The 24,059-nt window shown below is 47.8% G+C and overlaps 1 protein-coding gene across 1 annotated transcript in view; it reads left to right on the top strand.

Moving 5' to 3' along the window:
* CSMD2 (CUB and Sushi multiple domains 2) overlaps positions 1–24,059 on the top strand; it is a 354,334-nt gene that overhangs the window by 239,498 nt on the left and 90,777 nt on the right. Inside the window, exons 27-32 of the mRNA XM_088671318.1 lie at positions 7,907–8,094; positions 14,447–14,641; positions 15,521–15,637; positions 18,488–18,601; positions 20,967–21,062; positions 23,300–23,503. Coding sequence (XP_088527444.1) covers positions 7,907–8,094; positions 14,447–14,641; positions 15,521–15,637; positions 18,488–18,601; positions 20,967–21,062; positions 23,300–23,503 — 914 coding nt within the window. The remainder of the gene's footprint in view (positions 1–7,906; positions 8,095–14,446; positions 14,642–15,520; positions 15,638–18,487; positions 18,602–20,966; positions 21,063–23,299; positions 23,504–24,059) is intronic.

Here is a 24,059-nt window from a genome sequence, read left to right as displayed (position 1 = left end):
GTGAAATGGAGGCCACTAAACAGGAGCTTCATAACTTAACACAAGGAAAATCGACAGTTAGGGACTACTGGGCGAGATTCACCATGCTGGTGCACAAACTGGGGTGGGATCTGCAAAGTGAGCCAGTGAAATCAGCCTTCTACCTGGGTTTGCACGCAGACGTTAAGGATGAGCTGGCAAGAGGTCCTAGACCGCAGACTATGGATCAGTTAAGCAAAGCGGCGCTAGCGGTGGGGGTGAGACAGGAATCCAGATGGTATGACAAACAAGCGACGCGCGCAGCAAAACCTTGGTTCCCACGCTCCCAGGACAGACCACATCACCAAACCCCACCCCAGGGACCGCCCCCAGACCCGCCCAGACCAAGCCCAGAGCCGGAACCGATGGAGATCGGGGGAGCGCGCGCGCGGGCTTTTCAAACCCCGGCGGCACCAAGACGCAAGGAGGGAAGAGGCGGGAATTGCTTTCTCTGCAACTCCCCCCGGCATCGCGTCAGAGACTGCCCTCATCGCAGAGAGTGGCAAGGAAAGGCGGGAACGGTTGTACCTTCCCCCGCTGACGCAGCACCACAACAGGGAAACGAGACAGCCTGGCTGCAGGAGACAAGGGGCAGCAGCCAGGCACAGTCAGCAGACAACAGCCCCAGCCCGCCCACCCGCACAGAGAGGAGCAGAGCCAGCCCACCCCTCCCAGAGCAGGAGTGGTTCTAGAAGTCACGCTAACGCTCCCAAATGGCTATCCCATGACAGTCCTCGCCTTAATTGACAGTGGTGCCTCAGCTAACTTCTTCTCGAGAAACTTTGCAGAAGAGCACCAGATCCAGCTTCTGCAGCTGGACTTTCCCCTGCACGTGGCCACCATTGATGGCAGAGAGTTGCTGGGAGGGGCCATCACTCATCAAACCCCCCCCATGAGAATGACGGTGGGAAGGCACTCAGAGACACTGGCTTTCAACGTCACAACCATCTCAGACCCCCCCATCGTTTTGGGAATGAGCTGGCTGGCGCGCCACGACCCCTCCATAAGTTGGCACCAGAGATGCATCACGTTTGGGTCGGACTTTTGTCTGGAACATTGCATGCAGCACCAACCAGGGGAGGGGCCTCCGATAGCCACGGTGGCCACCATGCATGTCAAAGGGGGTGAGGCGATACCCAAGCCGTACTGGGACCTGCAGGAGGTCTTCAGCGAAGCGGAGTCCGACCACCTACCCCCACACAGGCCTTTTGACTGCCAGATCAACCTGGTGCCAGGGGCAACGATACCCCCAGCCAAGCTGTACGCCATGTCAGATCAGGAACTGGAGGATCTGCGCGCTTTCATCGACAAGAACCTCAAGCGGGGGTTCATCAGAGAAAGCAAGGCAGCAGGGGGCAGCCCGGTCTTCTGGGTGGACAAGAAAGACACGCAACAGCGCCGTCTTGTGGTGGATTTTAGACGACTGAATTCAGTGACAGAGCCAGTGGCTTTCCCCATGCCCAGAGTGGATGATCTCCTGACAGCGGCACGCAGGGGCAAGATTTTCACCAAGCTAGACCTAAGAGGGGCGTACAACTTGATCAGGATCCGGGAGGGCGATGAATGGAAAACCACGATGTTCACGCCTCTGGGCTCTTTTGAATATCTGGTGATGCCCTTCGGGTTGCAAGGGGGCTCAGCATGCTTCCAGGCCTTCATGCACCACGTCCTGGGGTCCCTCCTCTTCAAGAACTGCTTGGTCTTCCTAGATGACATCCTTATCTATTCCAATGACCCAGTGCAGCATGTGAAGGATGTCAGGGAGGTGTTGCAGCGCCTGAAGAACAACCACCTGTATGTGAAGCTGGAGAAGTGCAAGTTTCACACCAAAGAGGTGGACTTCCTGGGCTACAAGCTGTCAGACAAGGGGCTGGCGATGGACAAGGACAAGGTGCAGGCCATCCTGGACTGGCACAGCCCCAGGACGCGCAAAGATGCCCAACGCCTACTAGGCTTCGCCAACTTCTACAGGAAGTTCATCAAGAACTTCTCTCGTGTCACGGCTCCTATCACCGACTGCCTGAGAGGCAAGCAGAAGTTCCGGTGGACACCAGAGGCGCAAGCAGCGTTCGAAAGCCTCAAGAGGGTATTCGCTTCAGACCAGCACCTGTTCCACGTGGTGCAGGATGCGCCCCTACGCCTGGAGACAGATGCTTCGGACAAGGCTCTGGGAGCGATTCTGTTGCAACTGGACGCCAACAGAGAGTGGAGACCCTGTGCCTTCTTCTCCAGGAAGCTGACCCAGCCAGAACGCAACTACACAGTGTTTGATAGAGAACTTCTCGCGATCCACGCTGCGTTCCAGCACTGGCGACACTTCCTGGTGGGCGCCAAGCACCCCATCCAGGTGTGCACAGACCACAAGAACCTGGAGTTCTGGAGAACTGCCAGGGTGCTCAACCAGCGGCAAATACGGTGGGCAGAGTTCTTCTCGAACTTCAACTTCTCCATCCACTACATCCCGGGGGAGCAGAATGTCAGGGCGGATGCCCTCTCCCGCAAGCCAGAGTACATGGAGGAGGAGTTGCCACCAGCGCCCAGGCACATTTTCCCCCCATCAGCATGGTCATGCGGAGCAGCAGTGGTGAGCGAGGCAGAACTCACAGCACTGACAGCAGCTGACGAATTTGCCACCCGCATCTTCAGAGAACTGAGAGGGGGGAGGGAGCAGGCCAAAGACTTTGAGGAAAGGAGGGGTTTGCTTTTTTACAGGGGAGCCCTGTACCTGCCAACCAAACAGCTGAGAGGTAAGGCCCTCAAGCAGATGCACGACAACCCAACGGCGGGTCATTTCGGAAGGGACAAAACCACTCACCTAGTCATGAGACACTTCTGGTGGCCAGGGGTGCGGGAGGATGTTCGGGATTATGTAAGGGGATGTGACACCTGCCAGCGAGCAAAGGTGGTCAGAGCGCCACCAGCAGGTTTGCTGGAGCCATTAGCCACACCGCACAGGCCGTGGGAAGTAGTGTCCATGGACTTCATCACAGACCTGCCGTCGTCCAGGGGCAAGACCGCAGTGTTGGTGGTGGTGGACCTCATGTCCAAAATGTGCCACTTTATACCGTGTGCCAGGGCGGTCTCGGCAGAAGAGACGGCCAAACTGTTTGTTGACCACGTATTCAGACTGCATGGATTGCCTTTAAGAGTTATTTCGGATCGTGGCCGCCAATTTGTTTCCAGGTTCTGGCGGCGGCTAATGAACCTCCTGCAGGTGGAGGTCAGTTTGTCTACGGCTCGGCACCCGCAGACCAATGGACAGGCGGAGCGGGTCAACGCCATTCTGCAGCAGTACCTGAGATGTTACGTCAGCCAGAGGCAAACGGACTGGGTGGATCGCCTGCCACTGGCAGAATTTGCCTACAACAATGCGGTGCACGTCTCCACAGGGGTGTCGCCCTTTAAGGCCAACTACGGGCGCGACCTCAGATCTTTCCCAGAGAGGGAGGGGGAGGAGGAGGAGGAGGGCCCACAGGCAGAGGATTGGGCAGAGGACCTGGAGACGGTGCACCAGCAGCTCAGAGAACACTTGGAGAGGGCCAAGGAAGCGTACAAGAAGGGGGCAGATCGCCACAGGCGACCGGGAGAGGTCATCAGGGTGGGGGACAAGGTTTGGTTATCCTCGGAAGGTCTTCCCACCAGGGGGCGATGCAAAAAGTTAGCACCCAGGAGGCTGGGCCCCTTCACGGTCACGCAACAGGTCAACCCGGTAGCCTTCAGGCTAGCACTGCCGGAGGACATGAGAGTGCACCCAGTGTTTCATAGATCACTGCTGTCGCCGTACAGGGAAAGTACCAGGTTCAGGGACAGCGATCAGCCTCCAGAGGGAGGGGGGGAAACGGGAGACGCCCGACAGCTCAATGAGGCAACTGAGATTTTAGACTCAAGGAGAGGGGTGAGAGGGCTGGAGTACCTGATAGCATGGGAGGACACTCCGCCGTCCCACAATGAGTGGATACCGGCCACGGAAGTACCTGAGGAATTTTTAGTGGAAGAGTTCCACGCCCTGTTCCCCCACAGGCCCAAGCCCTGGCACATGGAAAGGGAGGGAGAGGGGGAGGGGCAGGAGGAAGGGATAGCAGGCAGCAGCTCTCCATGGAGATGGGAAGCGGAATTTGAGGACACGGAAGAAGAGGTGTGGGTTTCACCGAGGTCGACGACGTCAGAGGCAGGAGAGGACTGGCAGAACATTTTTACTCCCACCAGCTCTGACGCCACTGACTTCTTGGGATTCCCGTCTTCTCAGGGGGAAGGAGAAAGATCGCAGGATTGGGGGGAAATTTTTACACCCACAGGCTCGGATGCCACAGACTTCTTAGGGTTTCACTCGTCCCCAGCAAGCAGAGAGCCACTAGGGAGGGGGGGAGAGGAGCCTGGGAGGGGGGTGGATGTGAGGGACAAGGGATACAGGGAAGTCCCTCCCATCTTAAGTTCCAGCCCATCCCCAAGCGCTGGAGAGAGTAAGGAGAGCTCTGCCTCCAGCGGAGAGTCAGGAAGTGGTGTCTGAGGCTCAGGCAAGGTTGTGGAGCCCAGGCCGCAGGTGGGACAGGAAGTTGGACGCACGGGGGGGAGGCCAATCCCCCCAACTCCCGAATTGCGACGCAAACGTAGGGGGAAGAGGTTGGGTCTGCCAAAGCTGTGGTGCTGGAAGAAAACGCGCCAATCGCCATTCGGGAGTTCTGACACCTCACCTTAAGGATGCATTTTTACTGCTCTGAACACTGTAAATAATCAGCACTTAATAAAAGCCTTAAAAGACCATGCTGGAGTCGTTACTCTAGAGTAGCCATACCAGGCCCTCTGACAGGCCCCTTAGCTACAAGTATGATATTCTCAGTCACTAACTTCTCCCCACTTAGATACAGTGGTACCTCGGTTTATGAACACAATTGGTTCCGGAAGTCTGTTCATAAACTGAAATGAACTTTCCCATTGAAAGTAATGGAAAGTGGATTAATCTGTTCCAGACGGTCCGCGGAGTACTTAAACTGAAGCGTTCATAAACTGAAGTGAACTTTCCCATTGAAAGTAATGGAAAGTGGATTAATCCGTTCCAGTACTCAACCTGAAGCGTACTTAACCCGAAACATGGGTGTAATTGGTTCCGGAAGTCTGTTCATAAACTGAAGCGAACTTTCCCATTGAAAGTAATGGAAAGTGAATTAATCCGTTCCAGATGGGTCCGCAGCGTTCGTAAACCGAAAATTCGTAAACTGAGGTGTTCATAAACTGAGGTTCCACTGTAGATAGATTTTTTTCCCCTGTTATTAATTTTTTGCAAATTTGAGCAAGGAGGAAAATTGGAATGAAACTTGGGGTTGTTCTTACCTTCTTGTAGATAAAACATTAAAATGAATCAAAGATGGGTGTCCTCTGCAACACCCACACTGAAAACTGAACGCCTTTGATCTTATGAGATTTTTTTTTAGCCACCATCCAAAATGGCTGCAGGCATTTGCTGGAACTTCAGCTGTTAGAAAACCTCCTCACTGACAATGCTCTGAGATCAGACAAAGAGCTTTTGTAACATTGGCCAGATTTTAATTCTGCTTTTAGCAGGGTGAAGCTTTTGTCAACAATGATAAATCTTTTTGGGTGAGAACATTCCTCATTGTCACGGTGCAGATTTTTGTCAACAGTGATAAATCTTTCTGGGCAAAAACATTTCTCAGCCTAACTTTTGAGTTCAGTTTCAGCTGTTGCAAACTTGGAAATGGAGATGGGAAGTAACCAAAGGGTTGTAAAAGTTGTTACACAGATACGCTTTGCTTTTTCTTGGAGTATTTATTAACCAGTGTGTTGCCAGTGTGATAAACATATTAGCCAAAGTTGAAACCCCAGCTTGTATTATCCCTATTTGTTAAGGCCCTAAAAATGCTACTTTGCTCCCTCTCTCTCCTCTCCTCACCACCTCATTTGCTGAAGTGAGATCAATGGGGTGGGAGGCACTAGACCATGCTTTGCAGTAGTAGCACTTTACAGATCCACCAGGAGGCCTTTTCTGCTGCCTTTTTGCTGGCAAGTGACAACAACACTTCAGATATCTGAAGAAGTGTGCATGCACATGAAAGCTCATACGAATGACAAACTTAGTTGATCTCTAAGGTGCTGCTGGAAGGATTTTTTTTTTACATTTTTTTTCAACTACATCAGACCAACACGGCTACCTACCTGTAACTAGAACAGTGCATAATACATTCATATAGATAGATAGATAGATGATAGATAGATAGATAGATAGATAGATAGATAGATAGATAGATGATAGATGGAATTGGATTTATAAATTGTTTATTAAATCAGTATCCTGTCACTCTTCCAAATGAATTCCAGGGAAGCATGCTTTGTATTTTTCCTTCATGCTGCTTTTATTGTGTATCAGTATATTGTTGTTTTAATGTGAGAGCCCTTTTCATGTAAGTAGCCACATGAAGGGCCAACACTGTAATGAAGCGGGGGATGAAGGGCTTTGGCACTGGCCTCATCTCCAGACTTCCACGTCTCCTTGACTTCGGTGCATTGGGGGACGAAAGTCTGAAAGGTGAGGTGGCTCTACCTAGGGAGGCTCCACAGCATGATTTGCAGCCTTGCACAGATTAGAGTTCCATATTGTGTGGAGGATCCTTTGCAAGGTTATCTGCCTCCCCTTTAAGCTTTTGCCAAACATGTGGAGCTCAAAGGAGCAGGGCAGGGCAGATGCATGACATTGGGGTGTGGTTCAGGAGGCACAATCCTATTCCTCTTCCCCACGATATGCCTCCACATAGAGGGCCAATGACTGTAGACTCCATCTCAGTTCCAGCAGATCTTCAGGCCCTTTCTGAAGCTGGTGTTTACATTCTGAGGCTGCATTTTTAAAAATCAAAACATTCTATTTGATGGGCAAATTCTTATTTTTTTTTTCCTATCTCGTGCTGTAAATCTTAACATGACCATAATAGAACCTCCTATCTGGCTACCGTTCCATTCTGCAGGCTCTGAGAAACCTTCACAACCATTCACTTTTAAGCCATGCCAGCAGATCCCATTGGGTTCCATTGGCACAATGAGTTTGTATTTCTGGAGCTTCTGCATTGGAAGACCTTCCTTCCACATTAATACAGTTCCCCCTTTTTTCCCCTATCTTGAGTCACGCTCCCAATTTCAAAGAGCTATTTTATCCCACTTCCAATTTCTCTGTTTTTTTAGAAAAAGTTAAGTTACCTCTTGTATGACGCAAACTCTTATGTGACCCATGGGGCTTCTCTCTACACTCAAGAATCCAAGTAAAAGCTATTTCAGACTTGGTAGTTAATTGCCATGGTGATGTTTCAGTCATTGGTATATTTGGATTTGATGCTATTTCAAGCAAAACTGAAATTAAGTTTCAACTTTTAGTTGCTGTTGTTTTCTTCTCCCCTATTTTGAGCTTGAATTTTTATTCATGATGTTTATCTTATGGCTGCTGGCTGAAAATGATGATAAAGGTTTGCTGTGCTGAAGCCCGTCATTATTTTCTGTTTTGCTTGGTGTGTGAACCTAGGCCAAGGGGCCAAATGCAGCCCATTGTCTTTGCTTCTCAGGACTCTGAGCTACACCCTATCCTGGCCCCTGCTTTGTGCCCTCCATTGGTACTTTGCCTGGTTGGAATGTGACCTTGGACTTTGATTATCCCATTCCCTTGCCTGCATAAATGATGGAGAGATATATGGTGTGTGTGTGTGTGTGTGTGTGTGTGTGTGACAGAAAAATATTTCCCAACTCCATTTTAGTTTATCACTTAATTCTAGTGTCATTTTAATAGAGGGGCAACTAACTGAGAAATATACTTGGCCGCAGTGGTGGTAATGGTAATATATCTAACACTGATGGGTGTGTTTCCCCCCCCCCCTCCTACCTTCTCCATCAGTTTCAATTTGGAACCAGGATATGATTTCTTGCACATCTATGATGGTCCCAGCTCGCTTAGCCCCCTAATTGGGAGTTTCTACGACACTCAGCTACCAGAGAGGATTGAGAGCAGCAGCAATAACCTCTTCTTGGCCTTCCGGAGTGACGCCTCCGTCAGCAACATGGGATTTGTAATCTATTACACAGGTGTGTGTCAAATTCTAGGAGATAGCTACGTTGTTATTATCTCTACCATTTTCTTAATCCTGCCCTATCTTTTGCTATCAGTCCCTAGTCGCATTTAATTCAGCAGACATCTATGTTATATTGCCATTGTGGCAGCGAAGCCTTGTCATGAGCATTGCATTGGGGGGAGGGGGGAGGGGTTAGAGAGACATCTGTGCAGGAGAGAGTGAGAGGAAAGGGAGCTTGCACCATGGTGGAGGGAAGCAACAGAAAGCAGTGGGGCAGAGGACATAGGAAGCTGAGCTAATCCATTGGTCCATCCAGCTCAGTTTTGCCTATACTGTTTGGCAGTGGCTGTCCAGGGTTTCAGGCAAGGGTGTCTCCCGACACTACCTGGAAATGACATGAATTGAGCCTCTAGTCTCATGTAAAGGCAGTATAGTGCACATTTAGAAGGAAAGCCATCAGAATTTCAAAACCAGGTTTAAAAGACTGATTGCAGCTTCAGGAGCAGTTTTTGTTTTAAAGGAAATATTAAACACTGCTGATTTTCATGTATAAACCTGCTGCCATTTAGCTGAGAATCACACCACCTAACATTTTCAAGGGGGGCAAGGGAGCAATTTATTTTTTAAAAAAACCAAAAGCATAATCTCCTAAGAGGATGCCTGGTGAGGAACATCTGCAGAGGGAACGAAGTGGGATTGTACAGGTGTATATATTCCATCTTCTTTCCCCTTCCATTTCTTCTCTGCATTTGACTAATCCCATCCCACATTTGCAACCCTTCAAAGAGCAGAGCGTCCCCTTTGCCACTTCCTCTCAGCTTTCAGCCTCCAGAGCACTTGGAGAGCACTGGGGGGTTAACCAGATGCACCACTCTGTGTGTTGCAGCAGGATTAAAGATTTGTTCGCAGTGGGGTGGGGGGGAACCTCTTTTGACTTAATGTGGAATGCACAGGTGTCATTCTTAAAAAGGAATTTGGGTGTCCTGCCCTCTCTCTCTCTCTCCCCCTTCAACTCTGGCTTGTTCAAGGGGGGGGGGGAATAACAAGAAACTTTGCTCCAGAGTCAGACCTCTCTGTGGTGAATTTAGTTCCATTTGAGAATTAATGCAGTGCGGCTGTTGAGAGAACGAACTGTAATCTTGGAAGTCCCGATTCCAAGTCTCACCTGAGCCCCATCACTCCCTCTAATAGCAAACTGAGTTGTTGCAGGCTGACAAGGCTCAGAACCAAGAAGGAATTTAAGAAGATCCCAGCTGCATTAGAGATTACTCCATTAGGGCAAATGGGGCATTGTCCAGCCAAGCTCAGGCCGTCCCCAGGGCTGGCCCAGGATGTATTGCCTCTTGAGGGTGGTGATTCACTTCCAGAGAATCTGTAGCTCTGTCTTACTCCCACTGTCAACACACACAAAGTCAGTTATGCTTCTCAGGTTTCACCAGGGCAGAAAGGATGACTGTTAAACCCACTGGACTTAAGCCAGTTTAAATATGTCGTGTGTGTTTTCTGCATCAAACTCCACCCAGCAGAAGTCTCATTAGTCACACCATAACTTACTCAAGGGTGAAAGAGATTGACCCCTCTCTCCCCGCCCCACTGCCCCATCTATGCCACCTATTGCCAGTTCTGTTTTAACACACTGTCAGCCTCTTTCACTTCTTGAACATGAGCCTTATGTCAGTTTGGGGACTTTTAATCTCAGGATAAACTAATCTGTCAGCCAGCCCCAGGTTAGTAAGCCATGTTTTTAAAATATACCGCCTGTCCCCTCCCCATCTCCACACCTAGGAATAACAAATTTAGGGTTTGGTTTTTGTTTTGTTTTTTAAAAAAACCTCAATTATTGATTATTTACATGCAGCCAATTAAACCTGTTTAGCTGTTGCTCCTTTTAGGCATTCACTTAGCACTAGTTTTAAAAAGGGCACCCAAAGTGATTGCAAGGTTGAAGCTCCTTCAAAGTGAGAACAAGCATGTGGCCACTGGAGCTGATACATGGAGTGCTGGTGATGTCCTGACCCAGGATGTTGGTCTTCGTAAAACTGATGGTGAGGCTGAACCCCCTGCATGCTTGTGCAAAATGGTTTATGAGTCTCTGTAGAGCTTCCTCTGGGTGCGCTGTCCAGGCAGACCATGGCTATCCCACCAACAAAGGCAACCCATAGCACACACACCATATGCCAATCAGGTAGAGATTATAACTCACAACTGCTGGCTCCCGCATTGTTTTCGCTGCTTTTGCAGCACCAAAGCGACCTCTCCCAGGCACAAGCCTGGGTAGTGTGTATGGATGTCTTGGGCAGCCCAGCCAACAAGATCCTCTCCCTCTTGGCCTCACTGATGTGGTCCGAAGGAAAGGAAAGCAATACAATTGGCACCAGCTTGGCTGCAAGAGTTGCTGGAAGGAGGCTAATAATAATAATAGATTTATTTATACCCCACTCTCCCCAGTCAAAACCGGGCTCAGGGCAGCTGACACCAGTAAAATTACAATAAGACATAAAAGAAAAAACAATTAATTAAAATACATGTTAAAATACAGTTTAAATTTAAAAATTTTAAATGCAGCCTGAATTTAAAGCAGCCCAAATCAAAACCATAAGGGAGGAAAACATAGGGGTCAGACTGAGTCCAGCCCAAAGGCCAGGCGGAACAGCTCCGTCTTGCAGGCCTTGCGGAAAGATGTCAAATCCCACAGGGCCCTGGTCTCCTATGAGAGAGTGTTCCACCAAGTCGGGGCCAGTGGTGAAAAGGCCCTGGCCCTAGTTGAGACCAATCTAACCAGCTTATGGCTCGGGATCTCCAAAATGTTGTTCTTTGTGGACCTTAAGGTCCTCCGCAGGGCATAACAGGAGAAGCGGCCCTGTAGGTTGTTGTTGTTGTTTAGTTGTTTAGTCGTGTCCGACTCTTCATGACCCCATGGACCATAGCACGCCAGACCCTGTAGGTACGAGGGTCCTAAGCCACGTAGGGCTTTAAAGGTTAAAACCAGCACCTTAAATCTAATCCTGTACTCCACCGGTAGCCAGTGCAGCTGGTAAAGCACTGGATGAATGTGGTCCCAGGGCAGGGACCCGGTAAGGAGCCTTGCTGCGGTATTCTGCACCCGCTGGAGTTTCTGGGTCAGCTTCAAGGGCAGCCCCACGTAAAGCGAGTTACAATAATCAAGCCTGGAGATGACCGTCGCATGGATCACTGTGGCCAGATCAGGGTGAGAAAGGTAAGGGACCAACTGCTTGATACGGCGGAGATGGGAAAATGCCACCTTAGCTGTGGCTGCAACCTGAGCCTCCATGGAAAGGGAGACTTCGAAGGTTACACCCAAACTCTTGACAGAAGGCGCTGGCACCAATTGAGCCCCCGCAAGAGATGGGAGATTCCATGCAAGATTCCAGCTGCTTTAGGGACTCAACTCTGGATTTTTGGATGTAATGGAGCCATGTCACTTCATTACATCCAGTGAGGGGACATTAAAGACTGCAGGAGCTAAGAGGCAGAGCCATAGCTCAGTGGTAGAGCATCTGCTTGCATGCAAAGGCTCCCAAGTTCAATCCCCAGCATCTCCAGGTAGGGGTGGGAAATATTTTGAACTGAAATCCGGGAGAACTGCGGCCCCTGATTGTAGATGAAAATGAGAGGATGGACCAATGATCTGACTCAGAATAAGGCAGCTTCCATTGTTCCTAAGATATGAGGGGTGGGGGGTCGTTGTTCTTTTTTGTGATTCTTTTTAATGCGCAATTCATATATACATAGTACTTAGATAAGTTTTTTTATCACAAAATGCTCAATTAAACATGTATTTTATCTCAGTGTGCACATTTCTCAACATATTATAAACACTTTTGAGCCACAAACTGTATCTCAGCATTCAGAGAAGTGCAAAATCCTGAAGGATAATTACTGTCTGATCTGCGTATTGGGCCAGGAGTTTGCAAATTAGGTCAGTTTGCTTCAAAGTGCAGATCAATTGACATTCTCCTCCATCTCCAAGCTAAAGAAGGAATAAAAGTAAAGAGAGAAGACATCTCTATGAAAATGCCAAGGGGGCAGGAGGACAGTTGGTCAAGGAATATCCCCCTCCCCACCTCTTTTTCCAGCAACAAAGCACAACATTGTGCAGTATGGTTTCATTTCATTTTTTCTCTCAAAGGGAGCGCAGAGGCAGAGATCAAGAGGAAGACCTAAGATGCCTGACAGCTGAGTGGGAGGCAGAGTGTCAAGCGGTAGTAGCTGCTTCAGCTCCTTACATGAAAGGCACCACGGCTCTTCAGAATAACAAGTGGGGGGGGGAGTGAGAGATAGAGGCACTGAATGGTGGCAGGAAGCCTGTAGGGGTGAGAGTTTCTTTAGCGTGGAAAAAGGGCCTGATAATAATATTCCCTAGAAGTCAACACTGCAGACAAGAAAGGCAACATTTTAATTTTTACTTTGTGGCTTGGGGCTGGAGTTGCCTGCAGGGAGGCGTTCGCTGCGTATCGTCATCAAGGCAATCTCATAGTCAGAAGAGGTTGCTCCTTTAGGGCAAATGGGGTGCCGTCCCACCAGCTACAGTCTTCCCTCAGCTATTCTCCACTCACTTGCCTTCTTTCTTACAACAGTTCCAAAGGGTGGCTCTAGCTGTCAGCTTCCTCCTCCTCCTCCTCCCTGTCAGTGTTTCCTCTTGTAGAACTCAGCAGAGATGCGGATGGGAACAAAACAAGACTTAGTTGTTTTTGCCACTCATTGGCTCTCTGGCTCCACCTTCTGCCGGGCTCTCTGCCTTCTGCCCTTCCAGTCCCGTCCCAAGGAGATAGAGCTGCTCCTGGTCACAGGCTTTATCCGAGCAGTGTCTTTCTCATTCATGTCATACAGCAGCTCCACCTGATGCCACCTGATGCCACCCTTCTCAGTGAAGGAACAGGAAGCCGTTGCTTCTTCAGATATCCTGGCCCCAAACCATATAGGACTTAATAGGCCCAAACCATTCTGAATTGTGGCTTGAAGCACTTTAGAAACATGTGAAGCCTTTGAATCATCAATATTCTGGCAAGCTTTGTAGCCCAGTGGCTATGTTCTCCAGAGGCAGGATGCTTCTGAATACTAGTTGCTGGAAATCATGCATGTGAAAAGCTGCTTGCAGACATCCCATATGGATCTGGTCAGCTGCTGTGAAAAGAGGATACTGGCCTAGATGTGTCTTTTGGTTGATGCCACAGGGCTCTCTTATCCTCTTTAGTTAGAGAAGGAATAGACTCCTATTTGAAACCCTGGAAAGCCACTGGCAGCCAGTGTTGTCAATACTAAACTGGATGGGTTGTCTGACTTGGCACAAGGCAGCTCCCTACATTCCTGAGCCATCGGATATATCCAATTCTCACTTTCTTATCTAAAGGAAATGATTGCTACCCAGATCCAGAGACCCTTGCATGCAACTGGTTGAATGAGTGTGACTGTATGCATGGATCTCTTCACATCCACCTTGGAACAGGTGGTTGCTGCCAGCGTGTGAGGGCTGAGCTCAACAAATTTAGAAGGCCAAATGGTTTTGAGGAAACACTGCCTTAGAGGTTTACTATTTTGGGAATATGGCTTCTGTTTGTAGTTACTGGAAACTCAGTTGAGGCTGTAAATTAGCAGAATGGGCTTAGCTAATGGAGCAGAAACAAGTGGCAAAGAAGATGAGGTGACAATACAGTATCCGACTTTTTACACCTAATGAGGACATAAGATCTTGGATCTTTTGAGGGAGAATAGGTGAGGTATGGGGGAAGTGGTGGGTTTTTGTGTTTTTTAAAAGAACCATGACAATCTAATTTCAGGGCACATTTTCTTATTGTTCCAGGGCCACGCTGTTCACAATTAAAATAAAATACAATTAAAAGCCCCGGGCTTTTAATGAGCAATTTTCAAACGACAAAAGCTATGGATTAATCAAAGCCCCTAATTATATTTCATGCATACAAAAATCAGGAGGAGATGAGGGGAGAATAGAGAAAAGGAGCACACTTTTTCTGGATTCATTTTTTCCTCTCTGAATTACTTATATATAAATTGAGACATATTTCAATCCTATAGAGGTCTCTTCAGAAGGAAAGCCTGATGGAATTCCAAAGGGCATGTTTCTCATTAAGTGTGTATAGCAGTGTGTATTGCCTGCATAAGCCTGATGGAACAGAAAAGTTTTCAACAGGGATTCAAAGGCTGAAGCCTGCTGAAGCCGTGTTCCATAGGTAGTCATTAGGTGCTCCAGAATATGTTTTCCATAAACCATCCTGCATTCTTTCCTGAGAGGATCCTTTGGCGCTTTGTTTTATTCAGTAAGACAAAGCAGGGGGGGGGGGTTGCTAGCAGTAAACAAGTAATATCCTGGCAATTTATTGTTCCAGAAAACCCCAGAGAATCTTGCTTCGATCCTGGTTTGATTAAGAATGGCACCCGGGCTGGTAGCGAGTTGAAATTGGGATCCACAATCACCTACTACTGCGGCAGTGGCTACGTGATTGAGGGAGTGTCTACCTTGACATGCATTATGGGAGGAGATGGAAAACCTGTGTGGAACAAACCAAGACCAACGTGTACAGGTGAGCAGGGTGGAGTGGAAGTGGACTTCTTTCTATTTAGTTATCACCTTCTGCACATGTGTCTCAAGGCAACGTACAATAAAAACAGCTTGAAAACGGTTTTAGATAGCTGGTATATTTTAAGTAAAACAATAGATACAAAAGAGGCACTTATGGCAGAGACCCGTTCATGCAGTTGAGAAAGGCTGTCAGAACAAAAAAAACGTACTTGTTTGTTTCCAAAAAGTGCAAATACTGGATACTTGTTGTATCTCTACAGGAGTGCTATTTCACAGAGTGGGCAGCCACACTGCGAAAGCCCTGCTTCAAGTTACTGTGCTTCTGATATCTTTGAAACTTGCAGAAGGAGCACTCGCACAGACCTCAGTGACCTACCAGATCTATAAGGAATAATTATATATAAAGGAAAATTCCTTCCTTCTGCTCCTCCCAAAGCTGCCCAGGGCAGCTTCAGGTTGCATCATGTGAGCATTGCTGTTGCACGGGTACAGATGGTTATGCATCCAAAATCATAGCAGAGCAGTTCAAGCAGTTACCACCCATGCGTACCCCACTCCACATCTCAACAACCCACATAGTTCAAGATGCTGCTCGCAACAGCTTTTGAGATCAAACAGACCCTACATCATGGTGATAAATCTTCCAGTTGATGACACAGAGTTTGTAATGAAAATATGTATCAGGCACAAGTTCTGCTAAGGGTGGATTCCTGTATTTCCTTAATGAGATACTGCAGGGTTCCTACTGCTTGCTGGGCATTGTATTAAGAGAATGCATCGTCCAACATCTTTAAAAACATAGGGGGATGGAAAGAGAAAAGCACGTGCTGCAGGACAGACAGACAAATTGATTGTTGCTGTTGTTTTTCGCCCATTCCAGCACCATGTGGCGGTCAGTACACAGGATCAGATGGTGTCGTCCTGTCTCCAAACTATCCTCAGAACTACACCAGTGGACAAGTGTGCCTGTATTTCATCGTTGTGCCCAAAGACTATGGTATATTCTTGGTGTTCACAAGCCCTGGTTGTTAGATTGCTCACGTTGTCACAGTTCACGCCCAGCAGATGACATCTTTGTTTCCTGAGACAGGAAATAAAAGTGCCACTTGATGGGAGAAGTGTAATAAGAAGCAACACAATTGGCAATTTTCCCTCCAGAAGACTATATTCCACTGGTCCCTAAGGCTGTTGGGAGGAATAGTCTGAAACGCCTGGAGGCCACCAAGTTGTTGAGGACTGGTCTAGTGGAATATTTTAATTTGCATGCAGCAGTGTATACACTTTATAGCGCAGAGACCCAAGGATTAATTTTAGATGTGTGGGAGCGGTGTGGCCATTCACTGATGACAAAATGGCACACATCAGTTCAAAAGTTCAAAATGTTGTGTTGTTTTTCTCTGACAGAAGAGGATTGCCATGATTAGTTTTGCTTTAAAGGCCAAGAGGGACGAGGAGTGTGGTTTGAGAAGAAAGCAAGGGCAAAAGGAGCCCACTAAAATCCTGTGCCCCCAGAAACCTGGAACCAGCCCTGGAGATTCAGTGGCCCAAACTTTTCAGCCAAAAGTATTCAGTGGAGAACTATTGCAGGGGTCTAAAGCCTCCACTGTTTGAGCTCTAGAAATCGTACAATTGTCCCCTGCAGCCACACTTTGTTAGGGGAGATTGATACTTCCAGGGTTCCACAGAACAAGGGTGACCAATGTGGTGCCCTCTAGATCAGTGTTTCTCAACCAGTGTGCCTCCAGATGTTTTGGGACTACAACTCCCATCATTCCTGACCACTGGTCTTGCTAGCTAGGGATGATGGGAGTTGTAGTCCCAAAACATCTGGAGGCACACTGGTTGAGAAACACTGCTCTAGATGTTGTTGAACTACATCTCCCATCATACTTGACCATTGCCGGGTATGGGTGTTGGGAGCTGGAGTCCAACACCAACATCTGGAAGGCACCCTGTTAGCTACCCTTGCAGCATGAAATCAGGACGAGTATCAGCATGTAGCATCCTTGGGCGGTTTCAGGCATCCTAAGGTGGCCTGCCTGCGATTGAGAGATGCTGTGATGGGCCTATTGTGGAAAATTTAAAAGGTGCCTTTTCTCTTGACACTTACTGGAGACTGCTGCCACCCACCACCACCAGATAGACATGCCAATGTGGCCCAATGACTTAGGCCCAATGACTGGTGACTGGAAGCGGCCACCGAGACCACATAACACCGGTCTTGAAAGATCTACATAGGCTCCCAGTACGTTTCCGAGCACAGTTCAAAGTGTTGGTGCTGACCTTTAAAGCCCTAAACGGCCTTGGTCCAGTATACCTGAAGGAGCGTCTCCACCCCCATCGTTCTGCCCGGACACTGAGGTCCAGTACTGAGGGCCTTCTGGTGGTTCCCTCGTTGCGAGAAGCCAAGTTGCAGGGAACCAGGCAGAGGGCCTTCTCGGTGGTGGCGCCTGCCCTGTGGAACGCCCTCCCATCAGATGTCAAAGAGAAAAACAGCTACCAGATTTTTAGAAGACATCTGAAGGCAGCCCTGTTTGGGAAGGCTTTTAATGTTTAATAGATTATTTCATTTCATTTTTCTGTTGGAAGCCGCCCAGAGTGGCTGGGGAAACCCAGCCAGATGGGAGGGATATAAATAATAACAATATATTATTATTATTATTATTATTATTATTATTAAGCAGCCTACCAGGGATTGCAACTCTCATTGGCCCCAGCCAGCCTGGCCGTATGATGCAGTGCCTGATGGGAGTTGCAATCTAGCAAGCTCAGAAGGACACCAGCTTGGACCTATTGGATGTAGCATTATCCAGGCTTCACAAGTTGTGCCACAAAGTCTAACAAGAAAGGACTGTGGAGAAGCTTCCTTGGAGATTACCTGAGGGGGCATTGGGAGAAGATCGGGGCTCCCTGCAGCATCCCAGCGCAACAGCTGATTTTGCAAAGATCACAAACATTGCCGCTGGCTTCACTGCTGAAATTTCCTAACAAGAGAGCGAGGCACTTGTGAATCTGTAAATGGGCATTTACAAGCTGCAAATAACAAATCTAGCATGCAAAAAAAAAAAAGCGACAACAACAAGAACTTGAGCCTCAGGGTTTTGAGTCAAAAACTGCTGTTATGCTTTGGGGAAAAAATAGATATGCATAAATAACCCAAAGCCCTCAGAAGGTAGTATTTTGAAAAGAAATAAATAAAATGGACTAATGAGCTGCCTGTTATTTATTTCCCCCTAATTTTTGAGGGGGTGGAATCTGCTAGACGTATCTACAATGAAAGCATTTGGGGGAGCTGATGGGACTAAACATTGACTGCCTTTTTCTGGGCACAATCCAAACAAGTGGTACTCCTGTGCAGCTTCCATTCATTTCCAGTGGGGCTTCTAGATCTGAATTTTGGGCTCATTGCTGAGCACCCAAAGCTCCTCCAATCCACAATCTGTGTTCTTACACATCAAGATTGATTTTAAATATTTATAATGCGCCCTTCATCTGTGTAGATATAAAAGGGCAGGGTTATACATTACATAATACAAACCAGCCATACTTTAAAATATAAAATAATAAAGCCCCACATCAGTATGGACAGAGGTAGCTAAAACCACAAAGGGTTTTTATCCAACTAAGGCTCCATCTGCACTATACATTCAAAGCAGTACCACATTAAATAGTTATGGCTTCCCCTAAAGAATCATTGTTAGACATTGATTTTGTTGTTGTTGTGATTCTACATACTTTGTGGTATGCCAATACTACTCTGTTGTGTCTCTGTGGCTTCATTGGAGTGGTGGTAAACGTCTAGTCTTTAATCTGCTCTTTAATTGCACCAAATGTGCTTCATTGACAGTGGTGTTTGGTCAGTTTGCCTTCTTCCAGACCGCTCTCCATGATATCATCGAAGTGCATGATGGACCCAACCAGCACTCCCGTCTCCTCAGCTCCCTCTCTGGTTCTCACACTGGTAAGAGTATGTTCCCCCTCTTACCCATCTCCCTCTTGGAGACAGAAAGGCTCCCTAAGATCCTAAGCTTGCTTGGGTCATACTGCTCAGGACTCATTCAGTAGTGTGGAGAGAAAACTGAGGGCCACAGCAACAGGTAGCCCTGAGGAGATGCCCTAAGTGATTTTGACATATGCGGCTGAATTCCAGTTGTTGGGGCATATGAGCGGGAGAGTGATATTGCCCTCCTGTCCTGCTAGTGTGCCTTTCAGAGCAGAATGCTCGACTGGATGGGCCTTTGGTCTGATCCAGCAGATCACTTGCTTTGTTCTTGTGAGGGGGAGTGGGTGAATTTGTTCAGTTTTTATGTTGCTTCCCACTCAAACACCCTGAAGCAATTTACAACCAACGTATTTAAACCCCCACACGCAATAAAAATCACATAAACATTAAAAACAGATTTAGCAGTACAGTATCATAATATCTTATCGGTGGCCTCCAGAAAAAGAAAAAGAACATCTTTGCCTGTTGCCGAAGCAGTGATAAGAGGCTTGTTCATGCAGGGAACTGAGCGCAGGTACAAGCTGTCTCTACACATGTGCAAGTGTTTGTGTAAAAGTGTACGCTTGTTGGGTTGCACTCTGTAAAGTGGGGTGGGGGTGGGGGGAACAGGCAGCTGCTATAGACAAAGCCTTTTGTAGAGGATGCCTGGTACATTCGTGCCTAGCATAACTGAAATCTGGGCTACACTTCCCTGGGGGTAGGCATGGAATGCATATATAGAAGCTTGACTTGTGGGAGAGCACTGAAATTAGAGGGGAGCTGAGAATAGGGTGGACGTGGGGCAGGGTGACAGCTTAGTGGGGAGTCAGGAGAAGGCCCGTAACATACTTGCCCTGCAGTGCAGTATTGTGAAGCTCCATGCTTGATGTTTAATGGACGGTAGAAAGAGCTGTGCCAATAGGAAACGGAAATATATAACATCATGAATGCTTCCAGCTGCATCATTTGTCTGGGAAATTGCATCTTTTGTGAGGATGGCTGAGCCCTGGAGCCTTTGCACAAGTAGTTGTTGCTCTTGCAAAGGGCTCCCTTTATAAGCCTCCGTACTTAAGGTGCAGAGGTCAGAGCAGCACAACAATGGTGATGCAACATTGCGGCAGGATTAGAAGTGTGACCCCACTTCCAGTGGTTCATGAAGGTGCCCTACACCTGAGTAAACGTGACTGTGGCACAACTTCTTAGTGTTTTGTTGATCGACCCCATCCTCAGCCTCTTGCCATATGGGAAGTAACATCCCACTGGTACTATATTGGAAACCCAATAAGACACAGGCCTTTATCACTCGCAATACAGGAATGGGGATACATTGCAATCCTTTCTTTGCGTTTTAGGCTCTGCACACCCATGTTACAAAAGATATCTGAATTACACAGGGACATGTCAGGTGCAGAGTGTGATCCCACCACATGGGGGGGGCAAACATCTTCATAGTTTATGTCCCATAGGCTTACAGCAAGTAGAGACTTCACTCATAGCTCACTCCCCCCTCCCAGCCTGAGTTGCAAGAGGGAGGGGAATCAAAACACCTGGAGCCAGCCTCCACCTTGCTCCTCAGGTGCTTACCTCCACTCTTCTTGCTGGGCTGGTAGAGAGCTCTGGGCCAGCATCTGGGCAATTGGCTACAGGCTTGGCAGACCCCTGCCCCCTGACCACATCCAAGCTTACAAGCAGAGGAGGAAGCACTCTGTTCAGAGAGCATTATCAGGAGGTCCTCCAGCAATGCTTCTTTTCTGTCTGGAGCAGCATGGTCCTACAGCATTCCCATCCAGGTAACTTTCCAGATGCCACATCATCATCATCATCATCATCATATTTATATCCTGCCTTTTTCCCTGACAAGGGAGTCAAGGCAGCTTTCAGATATAATAGATACAGTCAATGCCAGTGCTGGATGCGGCCAGAAGTGGGTGGAGCAAAGACTTAAGATTCGACATTTTGCATAAGCTGCTTTCTACACACACACACACACACACACACACACACACACACACACACACACACCTCTATCCTCCATCTAGGCAAGCAAGGATACATTCCGACCAAGCAAAAACACTCAAGGAGGGTGCAAAACCAGGCCAGCAAGGAGTGTGGCTGGGGAGAGAGAATGGCCTCAAGGGTGTCTGACAAGCAGAATAAAGAGGCTTGGAAGGCCTCCTTTGGGCTCCAAGCCTGAGGTTCCCCTCTCCTGCCCTATAAAATTCAAATTCCCACCTTATTGGCATGCTGCACCAGACCAATCCTGGCTTCACTTAGGTGAGAACTGCGCTTTATTGTATTTTCTTTTGGAGTTGTTATTTTTGTTGTGTGCTTTCTCCTTCCCTAGGTGAATCTTTGCCTTTGGCCACCACCAACCAAATCCTCATCAAGTTCAGTGCCAAAGGTCAAGCCACAGCCAAAGGTTTCCATTTTGTCTACCAAGGTAGGCAGAGATATCAATAACCAAACTGGAATGGAGGCACGTGTTGGGTGGTGTGGAAGCCATCAAGGGAGGGTAACTCAGGAGAGAGTTATTTGGGAGGATCATAGCCTAAATCTCACCGAGCAAAGAGGAGCATGGTTGTGCAATATATTACAAGGAGCAGATTTAAATCCAGAACCAATCTGTGCTGAGTGCTACAATGTTAATGCATTTATGCCAGTCACTCCTGCTGTCCCCGTCTCTCCTCAGGTGTGCCCTGATGAGAAGACCACTCGCTTTTCATTGCTCTTCATCATTCCCTCTAGTAGTGAGCTCAGCTTGTGAGTGTTAACAGAATTGTAGCTCAAACAAGGAGGGACAGGGAAATAGAGAGAGTTACCAGCATACTCAGGGGAATGAAGAGGGCAGAAAACAGTCTACTGAGAACCAAGTATGCTCAGTGGCCACAAAATGCTGGCTCTCTGTTGAGTAGGGATACAGGAAACCAGAGTAGAGGAGGAAGTGAATGGAGCATCCTATAAGAGCCAGGGCCTTTTCAGTACTGGCCCCAACTTGGCGGAACGCTCTTTCCCAGGAGACCAGGGCCCTGCGGGATTTGTCATCTTTCCGCAGGGCCTGCAAGACAGAGCTGTTCCGCCTGGCCTTTGGGTTGGACTCAGCCTGACCCCTGTGTTTTCCTCCCTCATGGCTTGGATTTATGGACTACTTGAAATGAGGCTGCACTTTTTTAATCTGTATTTTAATTAATTGTTTTTATGTTTTATTGTAATTCTGTTGGTGTGAGCCGCCCTGAGCCCGGTCTTTGACTGGGGAGGGTGGGGTATAAATAAAAATTTATTATTATTATTATTATTATTATTATTATTATTATTAGAGGATATGGCTGGCTGAAACCTTGAACAGGAGCACTCCACATTGAAACATTTTTTTGAAGGTCTCACTTGTTTATTTTTCTTTTGAAATGCCTACTCCCTTTCCACTAAAATATGTTCAAAGCTATATATATATAGCTGCCCCTGACTAGTCGCAAAATTCTGCCTCTTTCTGAGCATAACCAAGAAACAGTAAGCCACCTTGAACCCCAGTTTGGAAGAAAAGCAGGGTATTCTATCTATGTATCTCCATATCCAGGTGGGACAGGTAGAGTCTACTGCCTGAAACCTTGGAGAGCCTCTGCCAAGTCAGTGCAGGCCATACTGAGCTAGGCAGACAAAGACTCTGACTTCGTTGCTGTGTTTCAGCCATGGCTTCCCTCTGCAGAGAACGGCAGGTTTAGGAAGGTCCCCAGTTGCATGTCCCTCCGTGGAAAGGGTGGAGAGGAGACTGCCTCTGTGTGCTTGCCTTCTGGCTTTGGTCTAGATACCTCTCTTATTGCGAGTCAAAACACTGCTTTTATATTCTTTTGACAATTTTACTCTAAGGGAAGGGAAAATAAATCTTTCCCTGTGGTGTTTTTCAAAGGCTTAATTGGGAGCCCGTAATTAATGACAATTCTGGTGTGCATGATTTATCCCAGTAGGGAAAGCATACAAAGCCATCAGATGTTCCTCCCTTAGGAGGGCTTCATAATTTTTGATAGCCCCTAGATATCCTGGGTAGCTCAGCTTAGTTGCAAGCTTGAGCCTCCGCAGGAAGGCTCGACCCTGATTTCTTTTGACGCTTTTTTGCACTAATCAGAGAACCTTTCAGTTGACTCTCGTACCTAATTATGGGGGAAGAGATTTTGATAGCAATTGTTAATGATTTAACCGAATCAAAGGCTCTGATGAAGTCAAATAAAAATTGCCGCCTTACCTCCAGAGAGTTAATTGCAGCCTCTCCTGGGCTGCACAATCGTTTCTGATTGCCTTTTGGAGAGGAATAGCAATGGGAGCAATCCCCACCCAGCATCTGACCTCTCTTAAGTCCACATCAAACACCTTTCCATTTGGACGCTGTCTGCTTTGATGGCTAGTTCATGCCTCCTTTTGCTGGCCACATGCAGGAGTGAATTGATGGCTTTAGCTGTATCAGTGTGGCATCTATGAGAAGTTTTCAACAGCTAAGGATCAACTACAACAGCAAGGCAGGGAGTGAATTTCTTGTTCCTAATATGTGTGTGTGGAGGGGTGGATCAACCTGAGGAGCAACATTCATTTGGGGGGGGGGCAACCTTCCAGGATTATTGCTTTAAGGATTTGCTCATTTTAGGCATGTATTCTGCTCTGTAACTTTTCCCCCCTGTGTGTTTGTTGAAGCTGTCCCACGAACTAGCGCCACGCAGTGCAGCTCTGTGCCTGAACCCCGCTATGGGAGGCGGATAGGCAGTGATTTCTCCGTGGGGGCTGTGATCCGGTTTGAGTGCACTGCTGGTTATGCCCTCCAAGGATCCCATAGCATTGAGTGCCTGACAATGCCCGGAGCCCTTGCTCAGTGGAATTCCTCTGTGCCTACTTGTGTTGGTATGTACCTATAAAATCTGGAACAGCACTGAACCCGACTACAGATTTGTGATCTGTTCTGTTCCAAGATTCCTGGGCTTAAGCTAGGATTTGAGCTGGTGCTAGCACCAAGGGGCAGCAGGAGGGTCCTGGGCTTAAGCTAGGATTTGAGCTGGTGCTAGCACCAAGGGACAGCAGGCAGGGACTCCTGCTTTCATTAACCATGCAAGGGAGCAAGGCTAGGCACACAATGCTGATAAACAGACATATCCTAACCTTTATGTGTAAGATTGAAGGGGAAGTTTGGCTGCTTACTCTTCTCTGGCATTTCCCCCCACTGTTTCTGATGTGAATTCCATTCCTCCAAAAGCATCTCTCCTCTTGACAAGATGCCTTTCACAAACCAATGATTCTGAAGGCTCAGTTTCTTGTTGATCATATTGCCCCTGTCATTGGAACTGGTTTCTAGCCCATTTCCAAGCGCAATTCAAGATTCTGATGCAACCCTAAAAATTCTAACTGCCTTGGAGACATGTTACCTGAAGGTTGGCTTCATCTCACAAATACCTATCCAGGC

The sequence above is a fragment of the Zootoca vivipara genome, chromosome 6, assembly GCF_965207765.1.
Source record: "Zootoca vivipara chromosome 6, rZooViv2.hap1.1, whole genome shotgun sequence".
Taxonomy (NCBI): domain Eukaryota; kingdom Metazoa; phylum Chordata; class Lepidosauria; order Squamata; family Lacertidae; genus Zootoca; species Zootoca vivipara.
The sequence above is the reverse complement of the archived record's forward strand: the minus strand, read 5'-3'. Positions and strand labels throughout refer to the sequence as shown.